At 38.4% G+C, this 27,074-nt stretch overlaps 1 protein-coding gene and 1 pseudogene across 16 annotated transcripts in view; one reads left to right on the plus strand and one right to left on the minus strand.

Moving 5' to 3' along the window:
• Nucleotides 1-27,074, minus strand: part of MLLT10 (MLLT10 histone lysine methyltransferase DOT1L cofactor) — a 228,829-nt gene that overhangs the window by 107,253 nt on the left and 94,502 nt on the right. For 14 of the 16 annotated variants that reach the window (XM_021943935.1, XM_031652461.1, XM_009214071.4 and 11 more), the window contains 3 exons: nucleotides 21,800-21,903; nucleotides 19,055-19,148; nucleotides 16,797-16,892 (listed from right to left, as the gene is read on the minus strand). In XM_021943935.1, the coding sequence (XP_021799627.1) occupies nucleotides 16,797-16,892; nucleotides 19,055-19,148; nucleotides 21,800-21,903 (294 nt within the window). Of the gene's footprint in view, nucleotides 1-16,796; nucleotides 16,893-19,054; nucleotides 19,149-21,799; nucleotides 21,904-22,472; nucleotides 22,584-27,074 lie in introns of those variants that run through there. The other 2 variants (XM_021943948.2, XM_021943939.2) reach the window with 2 other exon arrangements.
• On the plus strand, nucleotides 7,732-9,378 carry LOC103887357 (annotated as a pseudogene).

Consider the following 27,074-nt stretch of genomic DNA (forward strand, 5'->3'; position numbering starts at 1 on the left):
ATCCCAGTTGAGGAACATTCTGCAAAACAACTAGTCTAAACTCAAGAAAATGTCACTGTCATGAAAGGCAGAAAATCCTGGTAACTATTTTATTTTCTGAGACTGAGTCTCGCTGTGTCACCCAGGCTGGACTGCAGTGGTGTGATCTCGGCTCACTGAAACCTCTGCCTCCTGGGTTCAAGTAATTCTCCTACCTTAGCCTCCCAAGTAGCTGGGATTACAGGCATGAGTCAAGTAACTCGGCTAATTTTTGTATTTTTAGTAGAGATGGGGTTTCTCCATATTGACCAGGCTGGTCTCAAACTCCTGACCTCAAGTGATCCACTCACCTCGGCTTCCCAAAGTGCTGGGACTATTTTATATTAAAGGAGACTAAAGAGACAACAACTAAATGCAACGTTTGATATCTGACTCCTGCATCAATTTCTTCTTAAACTGGCTACCAATTAGGACATTACCCGAACAACGAAATGCTTGGATATGGATTATATGTTAACAGTATTAATGTTAAATTTCCTAAGATAATTACATTGTGGCTATGTAGAATCAACTTCTTAGGTGATAACATGCCTAACTGTGTAGAGAAAAAGTGTCACAATGTGAAAAACTAATTCTCAAATAAATCCATAATAATTTTTTGAGACACGGTCTCTGTCATCCAGGCTGGAAGGCAGTGGCACAATCTCACTCAGCTTTTGCAGCCTCGACTTCCTGGGCTCAAGCAATCCTCTCACCTAAGCCTCCTAAGTAGCAGGGACTACTACAAGTGCATGCCACCACGCCCAGCTAATTTTTGTATTTTTTGTAGACATAGCTTCTCGCATGTTGCCCAGGCTGGTCTCCAACTCTTAGACCCGCCTTGGCCTCCCAAGCAGCTGGGATTACATGCATGAGCCACCATGCCTGGCCTAAAAATCTCCTAACCAAATTGGGAATATACTATGTATCTTTCACTTATATTAAAAACATCTTTGCAGTTCACTAGTCTTCTAAATCATGATTTTAAATCATAAGTGTTACAATAATAATGTTGGTTAATACTAAGATGCTCCTGTGTTTTCTGTCTAAACAATCAGGTTTTCAGTTAATATGTGCCAGGACATTTTACATGTACTAACTACTTTAATTTTAACAACTCTATGAGGTAACCACTAAAATCAACTTGATGCAGATTAAGAAACTGAGACATAACATAATGCCCCATTTTACAGATATGCCATAATTTATTCATCTGTTATGGGCAATTTACATGATTTCTAAATGTGAGCTACTAGAGTGATGAACAATCATATACACATCTTTTAACTTTATATGCAATGCCTGAAAGAGTTAAAAGGAACTCTCTCTAAGTTCTCTGACATGCCATATTTAATAGATCCTAAGATATTTATATATTTAAATAAATCTCTAAAATCAGGTTATGTATTATAATATTGCTGTGTCATAGTTTACTTGGCATGATTTTTTTCTTTCTTAGTGGCACATAAAATGAAGGTGCATCCTACAATCAGTAGCAGATTAGATTATATACCACAGTTAAATGGCTTTTCAGATAAATCAGACCTATCAACTATCAACACTCTCACTGCTTATAGCTACATTTCTGAAAAAATAAACAAGAGAAGCCATAGAAAGGAGCAGAAAAGTTTTTAAAAATCAACTGGATTCTACTGGTATTATGCCCCCAAAATACAAAACTTTAAACAAACTGTTCAATATTGATTGTGACTCTCCAGATTTTTAAATTCTGTTTTCCCAAGAATTAAGCATGGTGTCTTGAATTCAGTAGACGCTTTGTAAACATCTATCAAATCTAATTAAACTTTCATGTCCCTATTCTTTATCTATGAAACTGGAAATGAAAACTAGAAATGGAAATGCCACAGGTGATAAATACATTTTAAAAGTTTATACTATTAATGGAAAACAACCGGCTATCATTACTTCATCTCCATGATGCTATAATTAGATAGCTGGAATATAATTCTAAACACCTAAATGAATTAGACCTGAGTCTTTGCATTACATCTCAGCCTTCCAAGTTGCAAAAAATAACTCTATTAAATATAGTTAATCCTCAGCCAATTCAGTCATAAAATTCTATTTCATGGACATGCCATTTAATTGATGCAAACTATTACTGTTTGTCTTCAACATCTGAATTCAAGCTACATTTCAAAAAGGCTATTCACATCTACTTTCACTTTTTATCTTCTTTTAACAAGTTATTTATCCCTTCTAAGCAAGGAGGTCTTTAAAATTTCTTCTCCCAAATACTACTCAGTTAAATAATAACTTCCTGGAACAGAACAGAGGATTGATAAGGCATACTCTGTATTAGCATTCTTTTGAGAACATGTGAAAACTTCACTATTGTACTAAAACAAACAAACAAAAAAACACCCTTGAAGTTGTAATATAGATTTATCTTTCAAAGGGGATATGATTATTATTACCTCTGATATCGTTTGGCTCTGTGTCCTCACCTAAATCTCATGTTGAACTGTAATCTGCAAGTGTCGGGGGAGGGACCTGATGGTGGGGTGATTGAATAATGGGGGCAGACTTCCCCCTTGCTGTTCTCCTGATAAGAGTTCTCACCAGATCTAGTTGTTTGAAAGTATGTAGCACTTTCAAACTTTCCCTCTTCATTTTCTCTCTCCTTTTCCACCATGGTAAAGATGTGTTTATTTCCCCTTTGCCTTCTGACATGATTTTAAGTTTCCTGAGGCCTCCTGGCCATGCTTCCTGTACAGCCTGCAGAATTGTGGGTCAGTTAAACCTCTTTTCTTCCTGAATTACTCATTCTCAGGGTAGTTCTTTACAGCAGTGTGAGAATGGACTAATACAGCCTCCAAGCAAAGGCAGAAAGACGTATTTAAAAAAAAAAAAAAAAATCCACGGACTTTGTAATCAGACATAGTTCATTTTTAAATCCCAGCTCTATCATTTATTAATAGGTATCTCTCTCTTTAGCTCTTCTTTTTGTCTGCCCATTACTTTTCTTTAGGTAACTCTTTCCTACTGCATGTGATCTTGGTAAGACCTTCAACCACAGTATCCCGACACCCCTGGACCACAACAGTGGGTGTGCCAGCGAGTTAAGGCCAACTGTATGAACAACTCACAAAGTCCTCAAATATTCTCAATTTCAACAGCTTTCATTCAGACTCTTCTTCACTATGCCTAAAACCACATTTCAGTGTCAAAAACTATAAAGAGTCTTACTGTACTTGTAAAGTGACAAGTTACTTGTCTTGGACTTATCTTACTCTAAAAGTGACAAGTTAGTCTACCACAGTTTAATGAATATAGGCAGAAGATGACACAAGACTCCTGCATTGGACACAGAGGACTTTAATACTCATGGCAATAGCAAAAGCCAGACTGTTAGCATTTGCCTAAATTCACCCTTCTGACAGGGTGACCTGGGGCCAGATGACATGTATACACACAGTGGACTGAATTACAAGAGAAATTTGAATGACAGTGCCTCCATTTTCCAAGGCTGTTTGCTTGCTATATAAACAACCTTGAACAAAAGCAGTCAGGGCTGACACTCACGAAATGTGTATAAATGTGAGAACCATGGAGAACTGTCTTCCAACAACTGGAAGCTGCCATCACTCAACATATCCCAATCGTTTAAGGATCATTAAATCACAATGATCTACTCTTTCTTCATAACCCTGCAATTAATTCACACTCTTACTATACTTATTCTTGAACCTCACTGAGTCCTCTAGGCCCATGCTCCAACATCTCCTACAACTCTATGTTCCAGCCCTTCCCTAGTTCCACTACATCTATTATCCCACCTCAATCTCATGATCCATTATTTTAAACACTTTTGAAAATAACACACTTGGCCTCCTTATTTGTATACCCTATCTGCCTAGCAGTATCTCTGATAGGGTTCTACCCACATCTACTTTTCTTTGCTCTATTATCCAGGTGACCTAGTTATTCACCTACATGCTTCTCTTCTTTCTTCCCCACCAAAACAGAAGACGACACAGTATTATTTTTCCTGCCTACTCCTTTTGTCTTCAAATCTGAGATTCTTTTTAATTTTTTGTTTTAAGAGATGAGGTCTTACTCTGTTGTCCAGGCTGGAATGCAATGGCATGATCATAGCTCACTGCAGCCTTTAACTCCTGGGCTCAAGAGATACTCCCACATCAGCCCTCCAGCAGCTGGGACTACAGATGCAAGCCCAGCAAATCTGAGATTCTTAAAAGTTAAGTACTCTCACTATCTGTACTTCCTCACACCCACTTTATCTACCAATAAATATACTGAAACTCTACATTGAAACTCCTCTTCAACGACTTCCTTTGTGCTAAAACCAAAGGACATAACATTTATCCTTCTACTACTCAAACTACTCTTTTATTTCCTCTGTAGACTCCACCCCTCCCCGCTACTGAGAATGATACAATTAGAAAATTACCTTTTGTCAGCTATTATTTATTTCAGGCTAGACTCATCAGTGAATGCTAAAACTTGTGGGTAAAAATTTAATAAGAAACAGGATATGTGCCCAAATCTCAGGGTGTGGTAGACAGCCTCCATGCCCCCAATGATCTTTGCACCTATGCAGTGCCTACCCATACTGAACAGGTTTACCTATGCATCCAATAGAGAGTAAAAATAACAGTATTTTTTTTGTTAAATCCAAGTGGTTAAAATGGCAAATGTTATGTTATATATTCTTACCTCAAAAAAACCTTTTTAAAAAAATAAATAAAAACACATTCAGCCAGAAAAAGAAAATGATACTGTGTGACTTCTGAGGCCAGGCCATAAAACACATGGCAGCTTTTGCCTTGCTCTTAGATCAGTCACTATGGGAAAAGTTAGGTGCCATGTCACATGGCACTCAAAAGTCCCTAAGAAACAATTCATGCAGCAAAAAAACAGGCAGCCACCAAATCGTCAATCATGTGAATAAGTCATCTTAGAGAATATCCTCCAGCAGCTGGGTGTGGTAGCTCCTGTAATCCCAGCACTTTGAGAGGCCAAGCTGGGCAATCACCTGAAGTCAGGAGTTGGAGACCAGCCTGGCCAACATGGTGAAACCCCATCTCCACTAAAAATACAAGATTTAGCCGGGCATGATGGTGCGCACCTGTAGTCCCAGCTAATGGGGAGGCTGAGGCAGGAGAATCGCTTGAACTTGGGAGCGACGGTTACAGTGAGCCAAGATCATGTCACCTCACTCCAGCCTGGGAGATACAGCAAGACTTCATGTTCAAAAAAAAAAAAAAAAGGGCAGGGCACAGTGGCTCACGCCTGTAATCCCAGCACTTTGGGAGGCCAAGGCAGGCAGATCACCTGAGGTCAGGTGTTCAAAACCAGCCTGGCCAACATGGCGAAACCCCATCTCTACTAAAAGATACAAAAATTAGCTGGGTGTCGTGGTGAAAGCCTGTAATCCCAGCTATTTAGGAGGCTGAGGCAGGAGAATTGCTTGAACCTGGGAGGTGGAGACTGTAGTGAGTCTGAGCCAAGATTGCACCCCTGCATTCCAGCCTGGGTGACAGAGCTAGACTCCGTCTCAAAAAAAAAATGAGAGTATCCTTCAACTTTAGTCTGGCCTTTAAATGACTATAATCCAAGCCAACAATGTTAATAGACTCTGGGGCAGAAACACCCACTAAATCCAAATCCAAATTCCTGACCCACAGAAGCTATGAGACTATAAATGTTTATTGCAGTTTTAAGCCAGTATATTTTAGGGTAAATTACTGTGCTACAATAGTTAACTAACAACACAGATTTACAGATTACTCCTGGGTATATGTTACCAGGAGAGGGCTGTTCCCATACAATAAAACCTGAAAATGCAGGCGCTGCTTGGAATCAGGTAGTAGACAGAAGCTGACAGGACTTGCAGTAGAGTATCAGCGAAAGCTTGATGAGCAATGAAGACACTGTCACTAGAAACCTCATGATCCTTAGGAGGCTGCTACTAAGGGCTTTAAATGAAAGTGAGAAAAAGGTAACTGAAAATTGGAAGAAGCTGAATACTTCATAATTAGTAACTGAAAGTTTAGGCACAACATGGCCTGTGGTAACATGAAAAATAGAAAATGTATTTAACGAGTTGCATAATTTAACATGGAGATTTCTAGGTATTCTGTGGGAGATGCAGTCTAACTCCTTCTTACTGTTCATAGTAAAAAGCAGGAGTACAGAAATAAGCTAATGGAAAGACTATTGACCAAAAAAGAACCAAGCCTTGCTGGTTTTAAAAATTCCCAGTCTCTCCAGATAGCAAACAATGCTAAAATCAAAGAATGGCTCCCAGAGAAAATCTCGGCCACTGTTAGAAAACAGCTGTATGAAGATTAAAACAAGAGTGTGGCTGTAAACTCCTTTGTTAAGACCTAAGAAAGACAGAAAGCAATACCTCAGATAATCTGAAATAGGACTTTAAGAGATGTCAAGGTCATAAAAAACAATGAATGAGGACATATTCCAAACTGGGAAATACTGAATAGACATGACAGCTAAATGCAACTTGTGATTGGATTGCATCCTGGACCTGGAAGAGTAAAAGGTTTCCCCCTTTGATGTAGATGACATCAGCAGGTGCAATCTGAATATGATCTGTAGATTAGATAATAATCTGTAACAATATTAATTTATTGATTTTGATCACTATACTTTGTTTAGGAAATTCCCTTTAAAACTATACACTACAGTACTTGGGTTAAAGAGGCATTGTATTTGTAATTTACCCTGCAATGGTTCAGAAAGATTCTATAGAGAGTAGAGGAGAAAGAGAGCCATTAAAAGAGGGTAGAGGGAAGGACATGGTAACATTAATATGGTAAAATGTTCACATTTTTGGAATGAGTGAGTAGTATAGCATTATTATTTGTAGTATTTTTGTAACTTTAACTTTGAAATTATTGAAAAACGAAAAGTTAAAAAAAAAATTAATCCTACTGGCTGCCTGGCTCAACGCCCAAGAATGAAGTCTAAAACTCCTTATAAATTCTTCATAAACTGGCCTCTTCTTAGCTAGTCTCATCTTACCACACTCTTCAGTGTCACCCAACCTACCCTCACATTCTAAACTGATGTTCCTGAAAAGACCTGTCCTCTCTTAACTCTTCACATAAATAGACTCTGAAAGGTTCAACTTGAGCGCAAGATTCCAAAAGGAAAGTAAACAAAAAGGACAGAGGTACCAGGTAACTCTCAATGCTAGAAAACTTTTACAAAGACATAGAAAAGTCATTCCAATGATTTGACTGAGAGTTTTATTCCTTTGAGGGCCACAGAAGAAAGTAGTCTAGCTCTCTTCAAAGAGACGAGTAATCCTATTCTGTGGTTTAAGTGTGGTGTGTTCCTGCCAAAACTCACGTTGAAATTTGCCAGTGTGATAGTATTGAGAGCTGATGGGGCCTTTAAGAGGCATTTGGGTTACGGGACTATCCTCATGAATGTATTAATGCAGCTTTCGTGAGGCTGGGTTGATTCTTGCAGGAATAGATTAGAAGGCTGCCTCTCATGTTTGGTCTCCCATTCTGCACATGTGTACCTGTTTCCCCTTCAGCTTCTTTGCCATGTAAACATAAGAATCATAGACTTGGAGGGTAGCATGCACATGTGATTTCTAGTAATTTTCAAAGTGCCTTGTGCTGATTCTCACGGGCCTAGACATCTGCCCCAGCTCTGCCCTGGATTGATAGCTTGTATCGATCTTGATGAAAGAGCAATTGATGCTCTCAGGGAATTTAATGAAGGAGCTCTGTCTGTACTACAGCAGTTCAAGGAAAGTGACTTATCACATGTTTAGAACAAAAGTGCATTTTTATGTGGAGTTATGAAGACCTATAGGCAGAGAGAGAAACAGGGGAGCTAGGTGCAAGAGTCCACAAAGGGACCTGATGAAGCAAAGATCAATGCCTTGCTTGAGAGAACTGGTTATACTCTGAATGTAGCCACAGGACACAGGAAGTATGGTGGGCCTCCATCAAACAGTGTGTACTCTGGTGTGCAACCTGGAATTGGAACAAAGGTATTTATAGGTAAAATACCAAGAGATTTATATGAGGATGAGTTGGTGCCCCTTTTTGAGAAGGCCAGTCCCATTTGGGATCTATGTCTTATGACAGATCCACTGTCTGGTCAGAATAGAGGGTATGCATTTATCACTTTCTGTGGAAAGGAAGCTGCACAGGAAGCTGTGAAACTGTGACAGCTATGAAATTCGCCCTTTGGTAAACAACATGGAGTGCACATTTCTGTGGCAAACAACAGACTTTTTGTTGGATCCATTCTGAAGAATAACACTAAAGAAAATATTCTGGAAGAATTCAGTAAAGTCACAGAGGGTTCGGTGGACGTTATTCTCTATCATCAACCTGATGACAAAAAGAAGAAATGGGAGTTCTGCTTCCTGGAATATAAGGATCACAAGCCAGATGCCGGCTGATGAGTGGAAAAGTAAAAATATGGGGAAATGCAGTTACAGCTGAATGGACTGACCCTGTGAAGAACCAGATCCAGAAGTCATAGCTAAGGTAAAAGTATTGTTTGTGAGACGAAATATTGGAAAAGTCATTTTCTGAATTTGGAGAACTTCAAAGAGTAAATAAGTTGAAAGATTATGCATTTGTTCATTCTGAAGACAGAGGAGCAGTCGTTAAGGCTATGGATGAAATGAATGGCAAAGAAATAGAAGGGGAAGAACTTGAAATAGTCTTAGCCAAGCCACCAGACAAGAAAAGGAAAGAGTGCCAAGCTGCTAGACAGGCCTCCAGAAGCACTGCATATGAAGATTATCACTACATTCTCCTCCTCGCATGCTGCCTCCAATTAGAGGTTGGGGGAGAGGTGGATATGGCTACCCTCCAGATCACTATGGCACGAAGATTACTATGGTTATTATTATCACAACTATCATGGAGGTTATGAAAACTCCCTGCTACGGCTATGATGATGGCTATGCAGTAACAGAAAGAGGAGGAAGGGGAGGGCAGGGTGCTCTACCACCACCAAGGGGGAGGGGAGCACCACCTCCAAGAGGTAGAACTGGCTATTAACAAAGGGGGGCACCTTTGGGACCACCAAGAGGCTCTAGGGGTGGCAGAGGAGGTCCTGCACAAAAGCAGAGAGGCCGTGGCTGCGGTTCCCGCGGATCTTGGGGCAATCAGGAGGCAAGGTAGGAGGCAAGAGAAGGCAGATGCTTACAACCAACCTGATTCCAAGCATCGTCAGACCAACCAGCAGAACTGGGTCTCTCAACCCATCGCTCAGCAGCCACTTCAGCAAGGTGGTGACTATTCTGGTAACTATGGTTACAATAATGACAACCAGGAATTTTATCAGGATACTCATAGGTAACAGTGGAAGTAGACAAGTAAGTGCTTGAAAATGATAATGGCAAGATACGACTGGCTCTAGATCTACATTCTTCAAAAAAATTTTTGCTTAACTATTTCATCTTTAAGTAGCAATTTGCTGCCATTTGTATTGGGCTGAATACATCACTATTGTGTATATACTCAAGTACGTTTATTTTTCCTCTTTTCATAAATGCTCTTGGACATTATTAGGCTTACAGAGTTCTCTTATTCTGGGAGTTATAATGTTTTTATCACTTCAGGCTTCATTTTAGCTTCAAAACAAACTGAGCACACTGTTAAGTCATGATTTTGCAGAACCTTTGCTTTTGAAGAGTTTCATTTTTTTGGATCTAGGATAAATTACGTAGAAGTATGGAGTATGCTGTAAATAAAAATACAAGCTAGTGCTATGTCTTAGTAGTTTTAAGAAATTAAAGCAAACACATTTAAGTTTTCTTGTACCGAAAATAACCTATGATTGTGTTTTGCATTTTTAGAAGTAGGTTAACTGTGTTTTTAAATTGTTGTAACTTCACGTGTAACTTCACGCCATTTTGAAATCTGCCCTACAAAATTTGTTTGGTTTAAACATCAAAAGCCATGACAATTTGTTCTTTGATATGATTGTATTTTCAATTTCTTGTTCATGTACGATTTCAATAAAACTAAAAAATCTATTCAGAAAAAAAAAGAACCATAGATTAAAAGTCAACACAACTCCATTTTCTTCTAACCACTATAAGTTACTGCAAATCATTGACTTTTGAACAAGTCATTTAAACTCTCCATGAAAACACAGCTTCACAATTCTTAGAGGGCTTTCTAAAAGATTTAAAATTGAGTGGGGTAGAAGTGAGGCTGGTGCTTTTAAAACTTTCTAACAGGTATAAAAAGAATTAGAAAAAACTAACAGAGTGCTTTGACAGCAATAACTCCCTTACTAAAGATCATTCCTAGTGATTTTGACTAGTCAAATCAACTGTGCATTCTATGTATCACTTGTGTTACTGAAGGAAAATACAATTCTGTTTTACAGTTGTGACATATATTTTGTGTGTGCGTGTGTGTGTGTCTTTGTGTGTGTATTTGATCTCCGCCCCCAGTTTCTGGCACAGAACTTCTAAAAACCCTTTGACGTCCTGAGTGATGGGGTGGTAAGAGCATTTTTTGTTATAATAGTTGGTCTTATTCTCAGATTCCTGGCACAGAGCTTGTAAAACTCTTTGAATTCCCCTAGTGATCATAAGCCCCTTTCAACCACACTTGAGTTTACACTAATAAGGTAAATCTTGGAGGACAGATGCTGGTCACCAGAGGAACCAACCATGTGATCAGAGATCTGGAACTTTAAGCCCTACCCTAGTACCTCTGTGGAGGGGTGAAGGGCTGGAGGTTGAATTCAATCACCAATGACCAAACATTTAATAAATTGTGCCTACATAATGGGAAATCTCCACAAAAAATCTTAACAATGAAGTTCTGAGAGGTTCCTGGTCAGTGAACACAATGAGATGCTGTGTGGGTGGAGCACCTGGAGATGGCATGGAAGCTCTACCTACCTCCCCATAACTTGTCCTATGTGTCTCTTCCATCCAGCTGTTCCTGAGCTGTATCCTTCACAATACATAATAATAAATAGTGTTCTGGAGTTCTGTGAGCTACTGTAGCAAATTACCTAATCTAAGGAAAAGGTTGTGTGGAATCCCTAATTCATAGCCAGTTGGTCAAAAGTACAGACGACAATCTGGGACTCACAACTGGCCACTGAAATGGAGGCACTCTCATGGGACCCAGTATCTATGGAATCTGCACTAAGTCTAGGTAATATCAGAACTGAATTGTAGGACACCCACTTGGTGTCCACAGAGAATTGGGTGATTAATTGGTGTAGGAAAAAACCCACATGATTGTTGTCAAAAGTGTAATTATAGAACAACAGTACGCTTTCCTTTTACTAATCAATATCAACTAACATTAACAGGCATAATAAATATTAGAAGGCATTCTACTGAAATAATAATTCACAATTTGAACTCTTAGTGACTGAATTTAACCCTGACAGACATGGCTTTAATTAATTTCAAATATATACTCTGGTTCCTTTTAAAATATATACCAAATTTTCAATTTTTGCAGAAACTATCCTTTAAATCAGCCTGGGTGGTGGCTCACGCCTGTAATCCCAGCACTTTGGGAGGCCAAAGCAGGATGGCTTCCATGCAGGCATTAGAGACCAGCCTAGGTAACACAGGGAGACCTCGTCTCTACAAATTAAAAAAAAAAAAAATTGGCCAGGCATGGTGGCACATGCTTGTAGTCCCAGCTACTCAGGAGACTAAGGGAGGAGGATCCCTTGAGCCCCAGAGATCAAGGCTGCAGAGAACTATTGCAGTGCCACTGCACTCCAGCCTGGGCCACAGAGCAATACTTCATCTCAAAAAAAAAAAGAAAAAAGAAAGAAACAAGAAAAAACAAAGTATCCCTTCCTTATTCAAAGCCATATTTCACCATTAACTTTTCTTCTCCCCTTGCTCGCACTATAGGTAGTACCTAACCAGTGCTAATACAGCTTGAATCACACAGCACTTCTCTGCAAAGCAAAGGCTATATATTTTTAAATTTTTCCTATAACCATATGAAATTATGTTAAAAGTTGTTGTTTATTTCATTTTTAAATAATTTGGATACCACAGTATTTAATATTAAATATAAAATAACAATATCACTTATTTATACTTCAATAAATAGTATTTTTAAATATACAAAGAGAAACAGATGCCAAGATCAATGTGGTGGACCAGGCCTGAGGCACGACAGAAAAGGGACCCACATTCATGGAAAATGAAACTGGTCTTCTTTTGCCCTGTGGGCCTCTCATCTCTCGTTTACCCCCATGGGCAGTATATGAGGCAGGGGTGTGGAATCACACTCAACCTCCCTGCCTCTGCCATCTCCCTTGTGGCACCAGTGGAGATGGCGGGGGTGGGAGGGGGGAAGAGAAGCGGTCGTCCAACACAGCAGGCACCCCTCACTCACCTCCTTTTTAAAAATTAAATTCTTGGCTGGGCGCGGTGGCTCACGCCTGTAATCCCAACACTTTGGGAGGCTGAGGCGGGCGGATCATGAGGTCAGGAGATCAAGACCACCCTGGCTAACACAGTGAAACCCCGTCTCTACTAAAAACACAAAAAAATTAGCCGGGCGTGGTGGTGGGCGCCTATAGTCCCAGCTACCCAGGAGGCTGAGGCAGAATGGCGTAAATCCGGGAGGCGGAGCTTGCGGTGAGCCAAGATCGTGCCACTGCACTCCAGCCTGGGCGATAGAGTGAGACTCCGTCTCAAAAAAAAAAAAAAGAGGGGGGAAGGGGGGATCACGAGGTCAGCAGATCGAGACCATCCTGGCTAACACGGTGAAACCCTGTCTCTACTAAAAAAAAAAAAAAAAAAAAAAAAAAAAATTAGCTGGGCATGGTGGCGGGCGCCTGTAGTCCCAGCTACTCAGAAGGCTGACAAGAGAATGGTGTGAACCCGGGAGGCGGAGCTTGCAGTGAGCTGAGATTGAGCCACTGCACTCCAGCCTGGGTGACTGGGCAAGACTCCATCTCAAAAAAAAAAGAAAAAAAATCCTTGGCAGGGTATGGTGGCTCACACCTGTAATCCCAGTACTTTAGAAGGCCAAGGCGGGTGGATCACCTGAGGTCAGGAGTTCGAGACCAGCCTGGCCAAACCCCGTCTCTACTAAAAATACAGAAAATTAGCCGGGCGTGGTGGCAGGGGCCTGTAATCCCAGCTACTCAGGAGGCTGAGGCAGGAGAATCGCTTGAACCAGGGAGACGGAGGTTGCAGGGAGCCAAGATCAAGCCACTGCACTCCAGCCTGGGCGACAAAAGCAAGACTCCATCTCAATAAATAAATAAACAAACAATCTTAAAATTGTAAATTTAAAAAAAAAGAATAGGTGCCAGAATGAAGGCAGATAAAAGATAAAAATTCAGAAAGTGGTTCAATGTATATCTTACGAAGAGTATCACCAAAATTTAGCTCATAATATACAACACAGATGCTCCTCACCTTACAATGCAGCTACTCCCAATAAACCCATCATATGTTGAAAATTTCCTGTTAAAAATGTGCTTTCAACTCACAGTATTTTCAACTTACAAAAAGTTTATCCTGACATAACTCCATGGTAAATCAAGAAGCACAATAAATGCGTATTATTTTCATACCACTGTAAAGTCTAAAAACCGTAATTCAAACCATTTCAAGTTGGGAACTGTTTTAAAAATACTGATGTCTGACTGGATTATGAGCATTACCTTTCAAATGCAACACTAAAAACATACTGGGCATATTTTCAAGACAACTGTACTGAACATAAAAAATCTTAAATTTTTTTATGATTTAGGTGCAGTGGCTCACGCCTGTAATCCCAGCACCTTGGGAGGCTGTGGTGGGTGGATCATGAGGTCAGGAGTTCGAGACCAGCCTGACCAACATGGTGAAACCCCGTATCTACTAAAAAATACAAAAATTAGCTGGGTGTGGGTAGTGTGCACCTGTAATCCCAGCTACTCAGGAGGCTGAGGCAGGAGAATCGCTTGAACCCGGGAGGTGGAGGTTGCAGTGAGCCGAGATTGCACCACTGCACTCCAGCCTAGGCGACACTCCAGCCTAAGTGAGGGGAAAAAAAAAAGCTTAAAAGAGGTAAGGAGAGAAGGATAAAAAGATAGTCTGATAGTCTGTAACACTCAATCTTTTAACTATAGTATCACTTATATCATTATAATCATCCCATATTTTTAAAGTCCTTTCCCAAATATTCCCAAGCCAAGCAAGCATGTCTAACAATAAACTTATAGTATGTTTACTTCATTTACAGTGTGCCTACTTTATAGCCGACCAGTAAATCTGTTGTTAAAAACAAAATGTAAAAATAGATTCAAGTTTGACAGCAAAAAAATCAAGTTATGTTAAACTTATATATGCCAAAAGTAAAATCCAAATAGTATTTATATACTTCTAAATATTAAAGCTAAACAAGTTTGACTAAACCAATGTTTTTTAATCTAGCACCCACTCGACGACCACAAAAAGTTCTTAAAATACAAAATTTAATTCATTCCCAGAGCAAAAAAAGATTTATACATGTAGTCATCAGCACTAAACTCACTCAACACAATACCATATTTAATAACTATCCTTCAAATAACATGACAGGGCATATCTTAAATACGATCATAGAGTAAGCGCTTTTTAAACAAGATAATATGCATGAAATGAGAGAACAGAAGACCATTAATAGACCTTCACAGTTTATAATGAGTCCTGCGTAAGAATCCCTAGTGGATGGCTTAAAAAGCTTAAATAAACTTTCATGGTGCTTATTACTAACACTGCTAATTAAACCAACCCCGCTATTTTTTATCAGCAATCTAATCAACAATAAACAAGACAGGCTCCTACTATCGTCACTTTATAACAAAACCACTTCAAAAAGAAATCAAGATATATATGTTTACTTGCTGCTTGAGATCTAAAAAAAAGTGTGTGTATGTGTGTGTATGTGTGCTTATGTGCGTGTATGTATGTATGTATGTAGGTATGTCACCAGGCACGGTGGCTCACGCCTGTAATCCCAGCACTTTGGGAGGCCAAGGCAGGCGGATCACATGAGGCCAGGAGTTGGAGACCAGCCTGGACAACATAGTGAAACCCCATCTCTACTAAAAATGCAAATAAATTAGCCAGGCATGGTGGCATGTGCCTGTAATCCCAGCTACTAGGGAGGATGAGGCATGACAATCGCTTGAATCCGAGAGACAGAGGTTGTAATAATGCGAGATCACGCCACTGCACTCCAGCCTGGGCAACAGAGCTACTAGGGAGGCTGAGGCACGAGAATCATTTGAACCCAGGAGGCAGAGGTTGTGGTAACTTGAGATCACACCACTGCACTCCAGCCTGGGCGACAGGGTGGCACTGTGTCTCCAAATAAATAAATGCCTAACAATGACCCTAAAGTTATAATTATTTCACTCATAATAGATAATTTACTCTCAAAACTACATAAGTTTTTTAAATGTTTAACTCAAAAAAAGGCACAAACAAAGTCAAACCAAAATGTTTGTTTTCTTTTTTTTTTTTCTTTTGAGACATAGTCTCGCTCCGTCGCCCAGGCTGGAGTGCAGAGAAATGATCTCAGCTCACTGCAATCTCTGCCTCCGAGGTTCAAGCGATTCTCCTGCCTCAGCCTCCCAAGTAGCTGGGATTACAAACCACCACCACCATACCCAGATAATTTTTTTTTTTTTTTTCATATTTTTAGTAGAGACACAGTTTCACCATGTTGGCCAGGCTGGTCTCGAACTCCTCCACCTCCCTCAGCCTCCCAAAGTGCTGGGCTTACAGGCTTGGGCCACCATGCCCACCCCAAAATGTTTTTAAACAATTATTTGTTGGTATTTACCAAATCATATCTACAAATATGAAAAAGATACAGGATCTAAATTTTAAATACAGTCTGCAGAAATATTTCCAAAACTAGCATATACCAACTTTCTAAGAAAAATATTATTTTCCAATTGACAATGTCCTTTTTATCTTCACTTCCTTAAAAACAATTCATAATAGATTTTTTTTTACAGAGACAGGGGTCTCACTCTGTCACCCAAGCTGGTATGCACTGGCACAATCCAAGCACCCTATAGCCTCCACTCAAGCGATCCTCTCGCCTCAGCCTCCTGGGTAGTTGGTACTACAGGCATCCACCACCATGCTCAGCTAATGGCAATATGTTCTTAAAGAACAAATTAAGTACAAATGATTTTCCAGTATTATTTTTTAGTTTATTAAAAAGTATTTCCTATAAAGCAAGTAAAAATGTAAGCAGGAAAACAGGCAAGTCAGAAAAAGACAGATTAGTATTTAGGCAAGCTTTTAGTGTTTTAATTAAAAGACAAAATATTCTCAAACAAAAGATATGACATTTAGCCACTGGAAAAAACAAACCATTAGCACCACTGAAAAAGAAAAAATAGCCAAGAATATATAGAACTTCAAAATTGTTCTATTATAAAGGAAAAAAGCTGATAATTACTTACAGGTGAAGTAATCAGTTAATAATATATAGCAACAAACTATTATTGCTGAAGTCACCTAAAGATTTCACAAGATGACCACAGTAACACATGCAAGAAATCTCTCTCATGCTTTCAATAAAGCTATAATCTAAATTTTCAGTTGCAATGGGTAAAACCATATTCACAAATATGGCATTAAACCTATCCTTTCATTAAATACTCATTAGTCAAAATGTTTCTATATTTCAATGTTTCCATTTAACTATCAAGAACGTATTTTATCTAAAAAGGCAAAAAAAAATTCTATTCAGTAGATGTGCTACAAATTTAGCAACAACAAATCCACTTACTTTTTTCTCTTTCTCATGATGTTTATCCTGAGAGTGAGAGGAAGAATCACTTAAACTTTGATCATATGACCTATTACATCCCCGTTTGCTCTTTTTCTAAAAAAGAAAATATATATACATATATATATATGTATATAAAATAATCTTTGTGTTAGGCTTAAACCAATTCAACTATGAAGTATTTTTAATGTCTACTGAAATTTTTTAAAGTCTATTTCAATCTATATAATCCAGTTTAGACACCATTCATATATTATCCATTGCATTATAAAAGAAAATCTAAACATTAATGCTGTATTTTTGTACATTAATTAAAATGTGTGAAAATAGATCATCTATTTTTAAATAAGCTACTATATATTTTCAACATCAGCTTAAAAATAAAAAGTTTCAACAAAAAGAGAAAATGCCATATTAAAAAAGGGTGCCAAGACTAGAATAGAAAAGTAAACATTTGAAGTGTTACTTTATGCCACTAGGAAAAGCAAGAAGACTTTTAATCTTATACCATCAGTATTAAGGTATACAGTTTTCTAAAAATTTATCTCTGCAGTTCAATAAATAATCCCTGCACATTATATTTGATAGAACATATAAAGAAAAAAATTTAAAAATTAAAGGAAATGTCAGTATTAGACTCATGCATTTTTCAAAGCATTACTAAAAAGCATCACACATTTCTGTTTAAAACATTTGTACCATTGCATAATTAAGTATGAAGGTGAGAGTTATTTGAGGTGTTTAAAAGTTGGTGGTACCACATCTAATTGGTGTAAACTAGATAAAAATGACTATTAAAAAGTTCAAATTCCATGCAAATGTAAAGATTATACAATCTTATTAATTAAAGACATTTTTCCCAACTATCAAATGGGATAACATCAAGTCTATAATGAGCAAAAAGAAAATTCTATTTGCACAAACTTCGAAATCCATTTTTTAATTTATATCATCTCTCATTTAGAAAATCAACATTTCACTATGCTTGTAACACCTAGGAAGAAAAATTTTCAATTTTACAATCTCAAAATTTTTATTAGTCATTAAAATAAATCAAAGCATTCAGCATCAAAGGATATACAGATACACACTCTTAAGCAATTCATATACAAAAACCAAAATATTAAGAGGCCTAAGCTGCTCATTTCGTAAGACAGGAGCCCCTTGTGGTATTTATTTTCAAAAGAAATAGCACCATTCACAAGGGAAATATAATAATTTAAAAATCAGAAACTAAAAGAAAAATAAGCCTTAAATCTTCAGTGTATTAATATCTACCACTAAAAAGAATGAGAAATAGACACTTGGGACATCAGACATACTGACCCTTCAAAGGAACATGGATACAAATATGTAACACCCAATCAAATATTACTAACTCAATCACCATGATCCTGTGTGACACCAAACAGTGACCAAATGTAAAGAATTCCCAAAGTTGTATTTAAATAAATTTTTCTGAAGGTTTTTAAGCAAGTTACAAAAGAGCCTTACTTCAGTTTTACTATTTCCCAGTAAATAAAAATGAAAATAAGTAAATGGGTAATGGTAATCAAGCAGAAAATGAGAAACAAAGCGATAATCACAAAATGTATAATTGGTGCCAAAAATCCAATTAACTAAAGGTGTTAAAAATATAAACAGTTTCCTACAGATTAATTTTTTTCACTAAATGTACACCAACATTCACTATCAATATTAATATATATTCTTTTTTTTTTTTTTTTGAGACGGAGTTTCAATCTTGTTGCCCAGGCTGGAGTGCAATGACACGATCTCTGCTCACTGGAACCTCCACCTCCCGGGTTCAAGCAATTCTCCTGCCTCAGAGTCCCAAGTAGCTGGGATTACAGGCATGCACCAGCACACCCCGCTAATTTTGTATTTTTAGTAGAGACGACGTTTCTCCATGCTGGTCAGGCTGGTCTCCAATTCCCAACCTCAGGTGATCCGCCCGCCTCTGCCTCCCAAAGGGCTGGGATTACAGGTGTGAGCCACAACACCCGGCCTAATATTAATATTTATTCTAAATGAGAGTATTTAAGAATATTCACCTTTACAAATACACTGAAACAAGCAAAATCTTTTAACATTACTATTAATAGATCTTTTTACTTCCAATAAAGAACATGCTAAACACAATCTCAAGCCAAAAACTCAAGGACAAAGGAACTGTTACATGCTTTTTTTAATAAAAGTGTCATTCTATTGTCAACACCAATCATAATAACTTCATTAAATCCAAGACAAATTCTTACCAGCTTACTAAAATGGTATTTACAGTAGCCACAGTATTGGACATTATCGGCACCATTACCTTCTTCTTCACAAAGCAGTCCGGCAAACTGAGCGCTGAAAATAAAAGCCAAGTACATTATTGATATTCTAAAATCACAGTACCTGTATATATATAAGCAAATAAAATTTACTTCCAATCATTCATGTTCTGAGAAAATATAACTCCTAAGAAAAAAAAATGAGAAAATAAAAAAGCTTTATTCTAGCTGTAACCAAGTATATTTCATCCCAACCTGCAACTGATCTTTTTTTAAAGTTATGTTTATGGCTTAAAACAAACTCTTCATACATCTCTATTAGGATGAAGATGTATACATGTTTTATGTCACCAAACAGACATTAAGTTTAAGATCCATTCTCTTCCCCCTCAATTCCACCCCATCAGTTAACACTTTGTTTTATTTTTTCAATCTGTCACAGGTACAAACGGAAAGGCCATGCCTCTAAAGGGCTAAAGTGATGGTATTTAGCCCATGGATGCAGATTACATAACATTACAAGGAAAACATGCATTCACTCAAGACTCTAAGTGCTTTAAGTCACAGCACAATAAGCAAGATAAACATAAATTCTGCTTTTCAGTCAAAAGCAATGGAAGAAATGAAAATGAAACCTAATATCACAATTTTATTTTTTCGGAGACAGGGTTTCGTTCTGTCACCCAGGCTGGAGTGCAGTGCTGCAATGAAAGCTCACTGCAGCCTTGACCTCCTGGGCTCAGGCAATCCTCCCACCTCAGCCTCCCAAATAGCTGTGACTACAGGAGTACACCATCACACCTGGCTAATTTTGTTTTTATTTTTCGTAGAGATGAAGTGTCTTGCTATGTTGTCCAGGCTGCTCTTTAACTCCTGGGCTCAAGCAACCCTCCCACCTTGGCCTCCTAAAGTGCTGGGACTACAGGCTAGCCACTGCACCCAGCTAATATTCTTTTTTTCTTTTTTTTTCTTTTTTTGAGATGGAGTCTCATTCTGTACAGTGGCACGATCTCAGCTCACTGCAACCTCGGCCTCCCAGGCTCAAGCAATTCTCCCACCTCAGCCTCCCAAGTAGCTGGGATTATAGGAGCGCTTTACCACACCTGGCTAATTTTTTTGTATTTTTAGTAGAGATGGGGTTTCACCATGTTGCCCAGGGTGGCTCTGAACTCCTGAGCTCAGGCAATCTGCCCACCTCGGTCTCCCAAAGTGCTGGGATTACAGGCAAAAGCCACCGTGCCTGGAATATTCATTTTTGAAAACAAAACGCTGAAGTTTCTAATCATCATCTTTTCAATTTGACCTTTCACACTTTTAACATTCCAAAATTATATTAGTATACAGATCTCATACCCCAAAAACTACTTTCATCTTTGAGAAATTTGGTAGAGTCATTATGAGAATTTATAAAAGTCAAAAACCGTTTTCCATTTCACAATAGTAGTATAAAACAGATTTCATATAATCAAACACTAAAAACTCAGGAAATGAGCATGTACCTACACTAGCAGTGAGGCACAGACTGATTCTTAAAATTAGTAAGTGCACAGATTATTCCTGACCTTTTTATTTGGAACTGTTACCTATTATGTAAAATATATTGTTGTAAATAATTTTTGCCCTTGAAATTTTGTTGCTGAAAGGATATATTTTTTTTTCTTTTTTTTTTTTTTTTGAGACAGAGTCTTGGTTGTCTCCAGGCTGGAGTGCAATGGTGCAATCTTGGTTCACTGCAAATTCCACCTCCTGGGTTCAAGCGATTCTCTTGCCTCAGCTTCCTGAGTAGCTGGGATTACAGGCACCTGCCACCACACCTGGCTAATTTTTGTATTTTTAGTAGAGACAGGGTTTTGCCATGTTGGCCAGGCTGGTCTGGACCTCCTGACCTCAGGTGATCCACCTGCCTCAGCCTCCCAAAGTGCTGGAATTACAGGTGTGGGCCACTGCACCCAGCATGAAAGAATATCTTAAGTAAATTTTTGAGAAGTTGCCATTGTAATATTGAGAATGACAATGGTTACACTACTTCTCACTTGAGACACAGAAGGTAAGGAGGTACTATCATTCACTGAATCCTTGTATTCAGACACTGCACTAAGCTTACCTAGATTAGCTCATTTAATCATAATAACAAACTGAAGGATAGGTAATCAATACCAAAATTTTTTTTTTTTTTTTGAGACGGAGTCTCGCTCTGTCGCCCAGGCTGGAGTGCAGTGGCCGGATCTCAGCTCACTGCAAGCTCCGCCTCCCGGGTTTACGCCATTCTCCTGCCTCAGCCTCCCGTGTAGCTGGGACTACAGGCGCCGGCCACCGCGCCCGGCTAGGTTTTTTTGTATTTTTTAGTAGAGACGGGGTTTCACCGCGTTAGCCAGGATGGTCTCGATCTCCTGACCTCGTGATCCGCCCGTCTCGGCCTCCCAAAGTGCTGGGATTACAGGCTTGAGCCACCGCGCCCGGCCCCAATACCAAAATTTAAAATAAGATGAAACTGAAGCTTACACAGAATAAGACATCAGAACCAGGGTCCACTTACTGCAAAATCACTCTGGTAAATACATTTGGTTATTAGAATTATCTTTATTACAAATAAGTAAATGTTAACAGAGAAACTACACCAATAAAGTTTACCATAATTAATATTTGAGTATCTAAGTCTTTAACTTATGATTGTTACGCAAGGTATTTGCCAAGTTCAGTTCTGTGCAACAATGGAAACATCCTTACCATGTTACATGGAAAGCCTGTCGACATCCATGTTTATTACATGTCATGCAAGCACCAGTGGCTGCTTTGCTTTCTCTTCCTTGTTCATCACAAATGTAGCAAGTCTTGGGGTAAAAAAAAAAAAAAAAAAAAGACAAAAATCATACATGTTCTTAACATGAATCAGAATTTTACAATTATCTTCAGAAATAAAGATCAGGTATACTAACTAACCTACCTTAACTCAAAATATGAATTCATTTTGGACAAGAATCTAATTTTTGCATATAATACAAACAGAAAAATATAAACAAAGACATACAAATAGTCCTATTAAAAAAATTCACAAAGGCATTATCTTCATCAGTCTCACAAACTTTGCAAGACAGGAAGACTCTTCCCAGGCACCGAGGCCACAGGCCAGGACACAATCTACCACACCTCTTCTTCCCAACACCTTGTCATCAAAACTGATTCTTGTACCAAGGGTGTAAAAACAATGTTTATCTTTCCCCTCTTCAGGAAGTAATCGTATCTAAGACAGTTTGAAATAGGGTGTTGGGACCTAAGAGACAAAGAACAGCCCTACATGAATGAGCAAGGTTTAGGTCATTTATTTCAACTGTCTGTGAGGAATCCTGTCATTCAGCCCCACCAAGCTGATATATGTAGGCTACAAAAGAAGATACTTTACCTAAGTAGGTCAGAAATGCCCAAGAGATACAAAGTCAATGAACACTCCCAGAAACTTTGACTGACATCTTCCATTTCCCATGTGCAAATAACAGGCAATATTAACTTTTCACAGCTCAAAATCATGACTGGTCATGTGACAGAAGACTGAATTGCAAAAACAACAATCTGTAAGTATCAGTGTATAATTAATAAAATCAGCAGACTGCAAGTAGAGGATATAAAAAGTTATGTCTAACTACATATGATCAGGTGATACATGTCAAAAAAGAAACTAATTTATAAATAGTAATAAAGTATAACCTAGCCCAACTTCAGTACAACCACATGGTTTCATTCACTCTGCACTGTGGTGCCAAATAACACCATGCAACAATATTTACAAGGACATAGTAAAACAAAAAAAAAACCAAAAAACTAATTATCTAACTAGGTACATGATTTCAACCCCTCTATTGAAAAACTAGAATTCGCTGGGCATGGTGGCTCACACCTGTAATCCCAGCACTTTGGGAAGCCAAGGCAGGTGGATCACCTACAGTCAGGAGTTCGAGACCAGCGTGGCCAAAATGGTGAAACCCCATCTCTACTAAAATTACAAAAAAAAAAAAAAATTAGCCGACCACGGTGGTGGGTGCCTGTAATCCCAGCTACTCAGGAGGCTGAGGCAGGAGAATCGCTTGAACCAGGCAGGTGGAAGTTACCGTGAGCCGAGATCATGCCATTGCACTCTAGCCTGGGCAACAAGAGAGAAACTCCATCTCAAAAAAAAAAGAAAAAAGAAAAACTAGGATTCAGACTCAACTGAATTACAAACATCATTTTATATCTCTAAAAAGTAAAATCCCAAATAACAACAAAACCTATCTAGACACACTGAATAAAAGTATTTCTAAGTACCAGTTACAATGGAAGAATTTTACATGCATTTTTTCCTGCAAATGATCAAAAAAATTTAAAAAAGATTAGAGCACACCGAAACAGTAACATTCTATATGGCAAAATTTGGGGAAAATATGCAAAAGAGGCCTCAAATACCTCAGTAACTTCCAAAGAGCGGACAGTGAATAGAAATCATTATTTAACCAGCCCATAAAACTTTAAAATATGATAATTTTTATTTATTTTTTTAAAAAAAAAGAAAGGGAGTGAAACATCCAGAATGGGAGATCTCCCCAGAGAAGTAACCATTTCACAGGTGAAAAACAGTCAAGTTGTCTCTGGAATTGTCCTACCGACATACAGAAAAAAAATTTACCCAAGTAAATCTACTAAATCTCAATAATGACACTAAGAGTCTGTAGCATTTAAGCCACAACTTGCTCCCAGCATCCCCACACCAACAGCTCCCTATGACAAATGGTCCACTCTAGATGGCATGGCCAAGAAGATGAGGGCTTCCTCCAACTCAGCTTCTAGTCTAGGACTACAGTTTCATCCTATGAGGGCCAGGCTGCCAGTGTCTCTGATCCAACTCAGACCTGGTAGCTCCCATTCACAGATCCCCATCCTCACAAAAAGTCAAGAATATTAGGGCCCTATCATCCCTGCCCCAGCTTTTAGTAGAGTGGAAAGTTCCATATTATGAGAAACAAACTGAAAAAACAAGAAGCTATCATATCCTTCCCTTCTCTCAATACCCTGTTGTAGAGCAAGAGTATCTCTTCAGAAGAAGGCTATTCATCCCATCCCCAGTTCCAGAGCAGCAGGGCAGAGGGTGTACACTTAAGGGGACTGTAAGAACCAAAGAATTCAGCAGTTCTACTTGAGAGGACAGACTTTGCTTTTTAACGGGCTTAGAGTTCATGCTTAAGGGTGTTGTCAAAAATAATGGAGAATTCACAATTTGTGTGTGTGCGTGTGTGTGAAAACATCACACTGTACTCTGCAAACATATACAATTATGATTTGTCAAACAAAAACAAATAAGAAAAAAAAAGAAAACTAATAAAGAGTACCTGAAGTCTATTTTCCAGTGTACTCACTACAATTTAAGTAAAGTCAGAGGGAAAAAACCGAATGGAGACTTGTTAGCAATTAGGACAAGAATGATAGTTACAAGGAGAAACAAGTACAACAACTGAACAGCCAGAAGATTAAAAGAGTGAACGAGAGAAAGACAGCAAGAAGGGCCCTCCTGGGATCACACTCATCCCTGGGGTTGTAGAATGTTGTGCACATGAACTAGGCTGCACTCAATGGGGAGAAATTGTATCAGGATTTGTGACCTACCTAAAAGCACTCCCCAAGCCAAATACAAATGCATCAATCAATAAAGCTCAAGGGGCTACAGTACAACCTCTGATCAAAAACTGGCTGAAAAATTAGTTACTCTGACCCAGGGGCAATTCCTCAAAAGTCAAATTTCAAAGCAAAATCACATTCATACCTAATGGTCAAAAGACTGTGTACAAGCTCAATTGTACACCCTCTAAGAAATGACTGGAAAATAACCTCTGATATCCTTGGAAAATAGTCTCTAAGCAACAATCACCTCCAAAAGGAAAGGGTGAAAATATAACTGGCTAAAAGGTTAAGTACAATAAGTGGTTTATGTGGCCGCAAGGTGTGGCAATCCTAGGAGGTAAAGCTAAAAAAATGGGGCAATAGTGGGGGGAAAGTGGGTCCTACATTTGTTTGAGCAGGGCCATCTGAGGGTGTATACCATTGGAAAAATAGACTTCAGAAAATCAGTCTGGCAAAGTGATTAAGCAAATAAATGACCAAACAAACAATAGTAAGACATACAAGGAGAAAAAGAATCATTATCCAGACGGGCTATATTACCTAAAATAGGTATTCAACAAAAAATTAAAAAATAAAGAACACACACAGGAAAAAGGAACAGGAAGAGAAACTGTCTTGGAGAGTGCCCAGATGTTGGACTCAGGAGACAAAGACCTCAAACAAATGGAAAATCTAGAGTTTAAATTTTATTTAAAACACTCAAAAGCTGATTGAATTGGGAGAAGAAAAAAATTAGCAAACTTAAGAAGAGATCAATACAGATTATATAACCTAAAGGACAGTTTTTTTCTTAGATTATACAACCTAAAGAACAGCCTGAAAAAAATGTGGGACACCATTAAATGCACATATGTATCAACAACCAGAAGGAGAAGAGAAAGGGAGACAGAAACTACATTTGAAAGTCCAGTGCTGAAAACTTCCAAAATTTGATTAAAAAAAAAATTATACATCCAAAAATCTCAACAAACTCAAAATAAGATGAAAACAAAGAGATCCACACTAAAAATTATGAAAGTGGCCAGGAGTGGTAACTCATGCCTACAATCCCAACACTTTGAGAGGCTGAGGCAGGAGGATCACTTGAGCCCAGGAGTTCAACACCAGCCTGGGCAACATAGCAAAACTTCACCTCTACTTTAAAAAAAAAAAAAAAAAAATTAGCCAGGCCAGGCATGATGGCGCAAGCCTGTAGTCCCAGCTACTCAGGAAGCTGAGGTGAGAAGATGGCTTGAGCCTAGGAGATCAATAACTGCACTGAGCCTTTATTGTGCCACTGCACTCCAGCATGGGCAACTGAGCAAGACTCTGCCTCAAAAAAAAAAAAAAAAAAAAGCCAAAAATAAAGAGAAAACTCTTAAAACAGAATGAGAAAAATGACCTGCCACATGTAAGATAAATACAATAAAATTAACACCTGAGATCCAATCAGTAACTACGGAGGCCAGAAGGCAGTGGAATAACATATTCAAAATACCCAAAAAAAAGAAAAGAAAAAAAAAAAAAACCTGTAAATCAAGAATCCTATAACTAGCAAAACTGTCTTTCAAAAATAAAGGCAAAATACAAACATTTTAAAATAAAAATTTAGAGATTTTCTTGCTCCAGATGTGACAAAAAAGAAAGACTAAAGGAAATTCTTTTAGCTAAAATCAAGAGACACCAAACAGTAATTGCAATCTACATGAAAAACAAACAGCTCTGACAGAGACCATGCAGGAAGTAAAACAGTGTGATTAGGTATTTCTTCTTCATTCTTATCTATTTAATTTAAATAGTTGAATTAAACAATGTCTACAAATTGTATTGCCAACACTGTAACATATACAAACGTAACAATGTGACAATGACAATACAATGAAACAAGATTGGGTCAAAGTTATAAAGAATAATTAATACCTAGGCAGGGGTGGCTCATGCCTGTAATCTCAGCACTTTGGGAGGACAAGGTGGGCGGATCGCCTGAGGTTAGGAGTTCCAGACCAGCCTGACTAACATGAAGAAACCCTGTCTCTACTAAAAATACAAAATTAGCTGGGCATGGTGACACATGCCTATAATCCCAGCTACTCAGGAGGCTGATGCATGAGAATTGCTTGAACCCAAGAGGCGGAGGTTGTGGTGAGCCGAGATCACGCCATTCCACTCCTGCCTGGGCAACTAGAGCAAAACTCCATCTCAAAAAAAAAAAAGCACATATTATATAAAACAGTAAGTTTACCAACATATTGTTGAGTTTTTAACATATATAATGTTTATTATAACAACAGCAAAAGGCGGAGGAGGACAATGGAGCTTTACAGGAGAATACTGCTTTCTGCAAGTCTTTATCTTTTTGGTGGTAAAAACTCCTGCC

This window comes from Papio anubis, chromosome 11, assembly GCF_008728515.1.
Source record: "Papio anubis isolate 15944 chromosome 11, Panubis1.0, whole genome shotgun sequence".
Lineage (NCBI taxonomy): Eukaryota > Metazoa > Chordata > Mammalia > Primates > Cercopithecidae > Papio > Papio anubis.